This window comes from Pyxicephalus adspersus, chromosome 1 (assembly GCF_032062135.1).
Source record: "Pyxicephalus adspersus chromosome 1, UCB_Pads_2.0, whole genome shotgun sequence".
NCBI classification, from domain to species: Eukaryota; Metazoa; Chordata; class Amphibia; order Anura; family Pyxicephalidae; genus Pyxicephalus; species Pyxicephalus adspersus.
Window position 1 is genome coordinate 145,469,778 of NC_092858.1, and position 10,566 is coordinate 145,480,343.

At 37.9% G+C, this 10,566-nt stretch overlaps 1 protein-coding gene across 1 annotated transcript in view; it reads right to left on the reverse strand.

The window, feature by feature from the left end:
- Nucleotides 1–10,304, reverse strand: part of LOC140343336 (Na(+)/citrate cotransporter-like) — a gene marked incomplete in the record, with an annotated part of 43,580 nt that extends 33,276 nt beyond the window's left edge. Inside the window, 1 exon segment of the mRNA XM_072429979.1 lies at nucleotides 9,883–10,304. Within this exon segment, the coding sequence (XP_072286080.1) occupies nucleotides 9,883–10,092 (210 nt within the window).
- Between the last annotated feature and the right edge of the window lie 262 nt (nucleotides 10,305–10,566).

Here is a 10,566-nt window from a genome sequence, read left to right on the forward strand (position 1 = left end):
TAGGTATATCACATTGTTTCAGCAGGCACAAATAATCTTTCCTGTACCACTGGGCCTAGTTTTATGTGCAATCCTTCATCCTACCCCAGTTATCTGTCCGGCTTAGATATCACTGACAACATCATACACCATACCCACACATGGCAAGATAGCTGAAAATGGCATTAGACCCTTCTTTATCCGTATAACTTTAACTGCTGATTTTAGCACCATACACAATGTTCCTGCTGCCCCACACCATCTGGACAATGCCATTGGGTTGGACCCACATCCTGTCTGTAGGGCAGGATGTGAAGGTAAATCTCCGCAATATGAGACAGGCAGGAAAAAAAAGACGAGTTTTAATCCTTGTTTTTTCTCTAGCTAAAATGGTAAAAATATATAAAAGGTTGTGAATGCGTATACTTTGCATTTTGTTTGTCTTTAAAGCATCCATGTTTCTCTGTCTCCCTTTACCCTTTTTTAGATGGAATCTGTTTTCCTACCCTTACCCAGAATTTTCTGGTAACTGCTTATATACTGGCAAGTACATATATATTTCCTGCATTATTCACACTGCATCGGTGAGTCAAATGACCCATCATTTGGCTCATACATACCCTCCCGGGAAAGAAGATGATCTCAGTATTTTCTTTATCAATATTTAGCTTATTCTGCTATGTATCAAATGAATGCCAGGGACAGTTTTAGGTAAAATGGGGTCTTTAGCATATTTGAAGTGGGTGCCCCAAATGCACAGCTTTCCAGATCCCTACATACCTTCTATTCTGTCAATTGGGGCCCTGAAGAAGGTGGGGCCCCTTGGCAATAGCTTAGTTTGCTCTACCTTAAAACTGGCCCTGCATATAGGTTCTCAGTAGGGGAGTAATTTATAATAAAGCACAGATATTGATATATGCTCTTCTTTATTTTTCACAGTATTACTGTGGCTTTCCTATTCACAAAATTTGAGCTTGAGGAGAACTAGAGGAGTGCTGGTAATGTAACTTCTCTTTCAATCAGGTTCTCTTTGTAGCTTTTTTCTTTTTACTAGTCCATATTTTTATTTATTGCACTTTAGACTTCTGAAGCCAGCAAAGTTTTTTTTCACATTAAAAATGGGAGGTGTTGTGTATTTTATTTTACTTTTTAAGAAATATGACCATTCTTCTGCTTTATCATTAGGCCTCTAAATATCGCCAAATACTAAATATATTAAATTCACAAAACAGGCATTTTGGACATAATGACATGACACAGTAACAACTGACCTTAGGACAATTACCGTTTTATAAATGCCTGTTCAACAACTATGTAACATTACCAATGTTCACAATTATCACATAACTTACTACACAATGACAATTCCTCAGATCGTCAGATCTACCCATCACATAATCTACCATGTCTGCTATGCACCAATGACCTTTGTCCTTCAGCAGCCATCTTCTCACACAGAATTCCAGAAATTGCAAACATCCAATGCCACATACAAAGGAACCAATGTAGCATGCATTCTTACAGTTGATTTCAAAGATAAAATTTTAGGCGATTGTGATTGTCGTTGAAAAGGATCCTTTCCAACGACAAAAGACTGAAAGATGCATGAACGAGTGCTGTACATACAGCACAGACCTGCTCTATGGAGAGGGGAGGGGGTGAGCGACGGAACGGCACCCTGCTTGCGCGCTCTCCCCCTTCCCTTGCATTACGATTGTTCACCGTCCATCGTCCATGAATACGCCAGGAAGGTCGTTCAGACGATGGACGACGGGCACTGTACACACACCTGATTCTTGCCTGATATCGGCCGAGAACCATTGGACGTGTGTATGTAGCTTTAGGGTCAATGCCAAGGTCAGGATCTATTCCCTGGACTAGGAAGCTGATTAAAAGATGATACAGACATGCAAATGCTGGTGACTGTGCAGTTCTTGGCTGTCAGATTGCAAAAGACAGTTAGTATTATCCTGGTCTAGGCAAAGTCAGGTGGCTGAATATTAAGGGCTGTGTTTCTCAGCCAAGGTTCTGTGGAACCCTAGGGTTCCTCTGAGGATTAAAAGGAGTTCATAGAGCCATGAGCAATGTGTGGCTCAGGTCAATTTAAGTAAAACCAATTATTTTTTTGGCTATCTGTATGGGGAACATTTTTTCCCATTGGCCACTCAGCTAAATATTGTGAGCCATGGATATTGGTATTATCAGGGGATTCCTAAAGATCTGAAAGTAATTTGAAGGGTTTCCCTATGTCAAATAGTTGAGAAACATTGATCCAGAGTGTGGCTTTGCTTGAACATCTACAAAATTATATTGTGTCAACAGAACATGGAGTGTTACTTGTATTTACTTGCATTTACCAATGCAGTCACTACATCTAAGAAGCTGAATATTACATTTATGTTTTGGGTATTGGATACACATACAAATATAACCCTGGCCAGACTTTGGACATTCAAATGTTTACATTTTGTTAACAATGTAAAGGAATAAATGTATGACCACCTAAATGTTTAGGGGTTGGCTATATAACACTACTGAATTTTTTATAAGGGAATGTACCCATACTTATTTAGTATTATAACAATGTAAAGGAACTTGAAAACTAACCATAACTAACCTATATAGCTGCAACAATTCATCCTCAAAAATCACAGCAGAGACACTTAAGTCCTTCTCTAAATTCATTGAGTTTCCCCTGCTCTCCACTCCTAGCCCTCCAGTCTTCTAGTCCCATATCTAAAAGCTTAGTAGGTGTCCAATGAGAGGGAAATGATGGGTGGGCTGATCTCTGAGAGAACTTGAACAATTTCAGTGTTTCAGTATTGTAAAATATGGGCCTGCAGAGGCTGGTCTGGATTTGTATTATAATTCATTTACTGCTTGTATATAATATATTATTGCTTGAATTTTCATTGTTTGACCACAGGTTCACTTCTAACACAAAAAGGCTTGTATTGCAAAGGGTTACATTAGAAATGGGCATAGGGTTTAGAGTTGGCCATAAACATGTTTTTTTGTACTTTGTACACCAGGTTGGATTGAGTTGACAACCATCCATCACCAGATTTTACCTAACATCATTGAGAATTAGGCACAGACTGCTTTACACTGTCTGGCTATATGGAAGTTATTCTACAATGACAAAGAAGTGGTTTGTAATATTGCTTTGCCTGTTGTTCACATCCATTGGGCTCAGTAATACTACATCTTGTGACTTTGAACCTATCTTTGGAGTTGATGCTAACCTCTGCACTGGAAACCTCCATGTGATCTACCCCGGGATGGGAGATGTTGCTTGCGTATACATACCCAACTGCTATGATTATGCCCAAAGTTTGACCAAGATCTGGGGAGCACCACTAATTCTATTTCCTGATGCCAGGCCAGAAAACCTGTACACGCTAATTATGGTAGATGCTGATGTTCCTAGCAGGTTTAAACCAGAACACAGATACTGGAGACACTGGTTGGTCACAGATATCCCAGGTGAAGATCTTAAAAAAGGACTTGTTACGGGAAATGTTCAATCTAAGTATTATCGTCCAAAGCCACTGCGTCATACAGGATACCATAGATACCAGCTCCTAATTTACAAGGTTTTTACATTTCCTGTCAATTTCACCAACAATATATTTGTAATATATCAGCCTGGTTTGTAATTTTCCCAACTGAAGAACAGGTGCTGGTAAAATCTAGGGGATCTTGTTTTATAAAAATGTGGAAAACAAAACTTTTTTAGCAAACAAGGAAATCACTATATTAAATAGAGTGAAGGTAAATATCTAATTATTGTCCATAATGGAAAATATTTGTCAAATGTTCTATGAATCTTCAATTAAAAATATTATAAATGTAGACCTTAATGAATCATAAACCATCACCAGATAACTTTGGATTATCAAATGAGACAGCATTGCAGTAGTTTTCACCTGTGTGCCATAAACGCACTTTCCTTGGGATTAGGTATGATGGAACAGGGGCGGGAAATAATTGAATGATTAAAAAAAAGTTCAGACATAGAGATCAATCCAGAAAATGCACCCACAAAGTGGCAGTGCGGCCATGTTAGGATACACTTTTATACAAGTGTTTTGCCAATCAGGGGTCAGATCAATGGCTTGTTTTACTGCTGCACCCAACGTTTGGTCATGGGAATGTATACTGAGCTTGTCTCTAAGACCTTGAACAATCAATCCCGATGCCAAAAGAACTTTTTATTAGCATATGTCATAGATTCTTACTCGGCTCCTTTTGCAAACTGATCTAAAATATGACAATACACAAATTTCCCAGATGTTGGCATTCAGCTGAAATACCAATTGTCCATCCCACACAGAGAACAATGTAAGCAAATTTAGGATCCATGGACCATGAACGATGAGCGATCCTAATGCAAGGGAAGGGGGAGAGTGCGCAGCAGGGTGCCGCTCCGTCGCTCTCCCCTCTCCATAGAGCAGACTGGTGCTGTATGTACAGCACTCGTTCATGCATCTTGCGGTTCTTATCGTTGGAAAGGATCGTAACAAATCCTTTCCAACGACAATAATTGCACATGTGTATGTGGCTTTACACACTGGGGTAATAAATTACAATGTAGCTTCAGTCAATGAGAATGGTACTCCAATGCACCTTTCCAGATAACCTGCACTGAAGTATGCATGTGGTTGCCATGCCCTGCTTTAGCCAAATGCTGCTTACATGCTATTTATTGTATTTTACTAAGTTAGGCGGTGCATTCATAGGAATGGGTGGCAATAAACCCAATGCACTTTAACATGTTTAAAGTTTATTGCACATGCATTGGATGATCCACAGCAGCTAAATGGTGTGAACAGGTCCCTTAGTGACTTTGAATTCCTATAATAGTCATTATGAGGCAGGTTAAGGCATTGCACAATCTTTAGAAGAGAATTAGATACAGACAGAGATAAACACCTATTAATACAGAGGTGATAGACTAATCATGTGTTGGATACATTTACTTCCCTCATTATTCCTGTTAGACCGGATAAAACAATGTTTCATTATTACAATTGTCCAAAAATAACCTAACAAAATAATACAGAGATTAACGGCTTGTTTCAACAGGCAATTGATCTCGTTTCCTAGCATATCTCCGCCTAGAAAGCGTAAAGGAACCGCAAAGCTTTAATATTAATATTGAAATAAATGGGAGTTGTTGAAAAAACTTGCTGTTTTGTAAGTTTTACGCTGGTGGTGCAGTTGCATTGTAGTTTTTCGAGCAGTGCTGAGACACTTAAAGCAGCATTTTATGGGTGATTGGCTGCTAAAGGTTCAGTAAAGATAGATGGGAGATGGCATGGTGTTTCTAACTCAGCAAACTTTACATGAACTCTGTTACCTATCTCATTTCTTGCAGTTTACTTAATAATTATCACAAATGTCTCGTGATTTTTTAGTGAGTCAGTATACTGCTAATGACTATTGAACAGTTAAGCAACATCTTTTGTATCGCCATAATGTCAACACAGCTCAATATTTGAAAAGTCCCAAATATGCAGCCATTAATATTCTGTATTTTAAATTAAACGCAAGTTAGTACAATGTATGCAATGCCAAGTGACATTTTGAGATATCCAGACATAGACACCTTTTGTCCCAGGCCATTCTAGAACTAATACAACCATTAGTGGCTTTTCCAGGTTCATCTCCTTTTCACTTTGGGATGTATCCATTAGTTAAACCGTACAGTTGAATTGCTTGCCTATGGGATCACCAAAAAAAATACTGCTCACTAAAGTCTTTGATATTGTAAATTCGGCAGGAATTTTCATGCTCTAACTCCACCTCTTCCAACTTGATTCTCCTATTGAGATTCCTTGAAAAGTTCCTTGGATTGGCATATTGAAGCCTCATAGCCAAGAACAATTTATTATTCACAATTAGTTAACTTTACTTTTGCATCTCTATTATTTTTAAATGTTGCATCAATATCTATTTTTTCTCTCCTACAATAATGCATAAAACATCAGCTTGTTTTCAGGGCTCACAGTTGGTCTTCGGGAAGCACAGATCAAGACAGATCCTTGCTAAGACCTGAGAATGCTCTACTGTACCATGTGTTACTAAAAAGACATACTGACCTCTATGACTGCCAGGGGAATTGAAGTGGAGACAGTTAAAAAGTCCCTGCATGTACAACAATGCATTTCGCACAGGATCCTATTTATAAAGAAGTGGATGTGAAAATAACAGATAACTGCTTTCCTTGCCTACTTTCTTTCTGTTCGCCACTTTTCTAAGGCTATGTACACACGTGCGATAATTGTTTTTGGAAAGGATTCTTTCCAATGACTAATGACTGCACGATACACGAAAGAGCGCTGTACATACAGCACCATTCTGCTCTATGGGGAGAGAAGGGGAAAAAGACTGAGCGGCACCCTGCTGAGCTCTATCCACCTTCACTTCCATTAAGATTGTTCATCGTCCATCGTCTGTGAATCCACCAGGGCGGTCGTTTGGGCGATAAGCGCTGTACACACCCCAGATTCTCATCTGATATTAGCCCTGAGCCGATTATCAAACGAGAACCATTGCACGTTTGTACGTAACCTAATGCCAAACTTTTTAAAGGATCATTGTTTTTTTATGATGGAAAACAGTGACTGATTGTCAAACATAATTAATGTAAACCAGTGATCAGAAGCTACATTAACTTGAATCGCATAACTAACCCCAGCTTTTTCTTACCATGATCACCATTTATAAAAGCATCCATTAGCGGACATAGACCTACATTGTAAATAATGCCAACTGCAGTAAACGTGGTGATCAGGAGTGATTTAGTAAAGGAACCTAGGCAGTCTTCTTGCAAAGGTTTATCACCTTGTAGAGTGCTAAACCTTGAGATAATTAACTTAGCTTAATGAGTGTGGTGAAAATTCATTTTGCACAAAATACACAATCAGGTGCAAGGATATCTAAAAAAAAGAATTTTCCCTTGATTTGATAGTTTAAGTCATCAAAGCTTCAATTCATTTATTAAGCTAAGTGCCACATTTTTTGCAAGGAGCAAATTCAAATTCCAAACAAACTAAATTCCTTTAGCAAATCAACCCAAATAACTCAAAGTACTGCATGCAGTCAATCTCTACAATATTCATACTCTCATTGTTTCTAAAACAGAAGTGGGCAATAGTTAATATATAGTTATCATAAGTTTCTTTGCCCCACTGTGCACCATGGTTACTTCTGCTGAGCCCTACATGAATAATGTGACCTGTAGGGATCTGAGTAAGGTATAAGAGTACCTATCAGGGAACCTGCTAACCAACACAACACAATCAGAAGTGTAGAGTAGAAGTAGCACAAGGAAGTCAAGATTAATGTTCTGCCTGTCCAACAGATAAATATGAAGCTTCTTCTTTCACAAGGTGTTTTATTTTCTGCTGCAACAGGGCTTAACCTATACCTCAGATGTAAATCACACTATCATGACTAAATACATTATGTATCATATCATAATTTGCAACCATGTGCATTTGCAACTGAAAAACACATAAACAATACAAAAAACAATGAAGAATGAATGTGCAAAAAGTGATTCGTTAAACCCACATATGATCTTCTTACCACTACATTTCCTTTATATTTGTTTTTCAAAATACCAATTCAATAATAAAGAACTTGGACAAAAAGTTTAGTATAATCAAACACATTCACTAGTTCATAACACATCTGACCAAAAAGAGGACAACTAAAAGGAAGAAGATAGAGAACAGAATTGGGTCCCAAACGTGGGAAATGTCCACAAAGTCATTGAAAGTTGTGAGCTATTGTTATGATATAGATAATAAATCACAATAAAACTAGCACTTTAAATATTATTGTGTTGAAAATATTATGTGTCCATGCCTTTAACAAGAAAAAAATAAAAACCTGCAGCAAAAATCAGTGAATTTGGGTATGTATCAGTGAAAGCTGCCAGAGGGGGTTATGGCGTCACCATCCTTTCTATGCACATTTCACAAGACTGGATAAACAGAAATACTAATATTTGGCAGTCAAGGCTGTTTACTTTTACGTATTTTGGATATGTAATTTAGCTATATGCATGTAGTTGTGTTTTAAGGCTTTCATGGAAATTACACAATTGTCAGCTAATTCAGTTCCTTCTATTAGTAAAATGCAAAGTTATCATTATTCGATTTGTCAATTGAATCTTTTTTAGTAGCTTTAGTATTTCATAGATAAGCGTTGAACCCTGATACTCAACCTGGGTCCTGTCGGAGGGAAGTTACATGCAGTTCTTTTTTCAGGTATTTGCTGCACAGGCCTCTGAGCTAACAATGGTGGAAACAATATTTTTCTAAGGGGCTGTAATTACAGTGATCTCAAACATTCTCATGTACATTTTTGAGTCAATGACTGTCTCCTGCAGCGATTTCCAGTTTCCTACAAAACCCAAGGTATTTCTATACTATATATCATACTCTTGATGCTTTACATATTTTTCATATTATGTGTGGCCTCTTAGTGATGTAAGGGGATGCAGCTAAGGCCCCCTATACCTTATAAATTAAAAATAGTCATCTAAAATACCTGAATCCCTTACTCAGTGCTATAAACCATCTAAAACTATGTAATCATTGCTACTAATAAATACATTATTTTATTGTAATGTATGTATAATCAATTCAAGTCATTTCAGCAAAGAAGAATTAAAAAAACAAATTTGTGTAAGGAGAACATAGACATGCTAGCTTGATTGTGCGGGAAAGATCACCAAATGAAAACATGTATGTCTGAGTCTAAGAATGAATGAGGGACTATGATAAGTCAATGGAAAGGACACGAACAGAAAAATGCTCCCCTGCTTCTTATACCAGGCAGAAAATATATAAAAAAGACGAGTTAATAGATGTATCCAATAGACCAACAGGTGCCTGTGGCACACACAATTGTTCCTTAATATAGCCACATGTTTAATATAATGATTGTGGATTGTAACCCTTTCTATAAAGTCACATATATAGGGAATTAGGTTCTGGGTAGGTTAGCTTGTGGCTAGTTTTAAGCACTAGGCAGAGGGGTAAAAGAACCAAAATGGGGAGGTATGATTAAGCACCAAATTGGGGGAGTTAAAGTTAGGTATTAAAATGTAGGGGGTGTTAGGATTCGCACCAAGATGGGGGGTTACAGTTACGTACCAAGTTAGGGGTGTTAAAATTATTCCCCAGGATAGAAGGGTTAAGGGTTAGGCTTAGGCATCATGGGGGTTATGGTTAGGCAGCAGAATGAGATTTCAGAACCGTTGGTTAAAAAAATCTTACAAAGTAGAAAAGAATGTATATCAAGCAACAAAAATTTATGGATAGCAGTTTTTCATTGATAAGACTCTAAACTTTTGCTGCCAAATTTTTGGGTAACAGCATTTTTTAAAACAAAATCAGGGTTCTCCCCAGGCCTTTTTAGCTGGGTGTACCACCCAGCACTTTTCAGCACCTACCCCGCTGTTTTTGGGTGGTTACTAATGAGTTTGGTCACAATAAAGGGGCTGCCACCCACCTACAATTTCTTCCCACCCGGCTTAAAAAAAGTTCTGGGTTGAGCACTTCAAAATATATACTTTTGTTACCATATTTTATTATGTAGGAGGATTGTTATAGGTAAGTTTACAAACTTTTGATATAGATAATTGTATAAATAGCAGGATTTTAATTGAACACCGACCCACCCATACATAAGTGGTCACTTCCAGACCAGCAGGTTCATACCAAAAGTAGCTGTGCATTAGGAATTTAAAGTTGCAGAGGACTTTTGTAACGAAGAATGGATAAAATATATTTAAGTAATACAACATTACAATTGAGAATATATTTAAAAAATCAAGCAAGCCAATAATATATAAACAGCTAGTATTTTTAAAGTTGACATTACCTTGGTTCGGATGATGAGCGGTAAAGGTAACAGCAGCAGAGGAGTGAAAAGCAGAATAATTAGTCTCTTGCAGTTGAGAAGTTGTTTCATACATGGTGCCATGATATGGAAGGCTAAATTCCCAGATTCCTGCAAGGCAAGGATATCCAGGCAAACTCTGTCCTGACAGCACTCAGTAGATATTTGTGATCCTGCCAGACTTGCTCTCATTGATATAGTGCTGAGGTAGATAGTGGGAGGTAATCAAGGTGTGTTTGGAAATATCAAGCTGCATTTTGAGGCAAGGTCACAGTCCACCCTTGCTAGACAACCACATGGGAGGAGAAAGTCATCTGTAATACTGTCATCCAGCCTGTATCTTGACAAGAGAGGAATGAGAAGGTTACATCCCAAATATCTCATTGGTTGTGTGCACAGCAAGCATTTCTATTTCATAGCAGCCTGACTACTACTAAACTGGCAATCTCACAGATCTTTGCTAGGGACTCTTGTGTAACTCTTTCCTACTCTTAGCTTTTGTCACAGAAGAAGTTACACACTGATACATTTATTCTGGAAACCATCCAAACACATTAACACATCAGAGCATCAAATTCTATGAGCTTCAAAGGGTACTTTGCTGCCTCCTACTGAGAGATTATAAAAATACAGACTGGCAGCTGGTATATTTCTTTAGGGACAGAT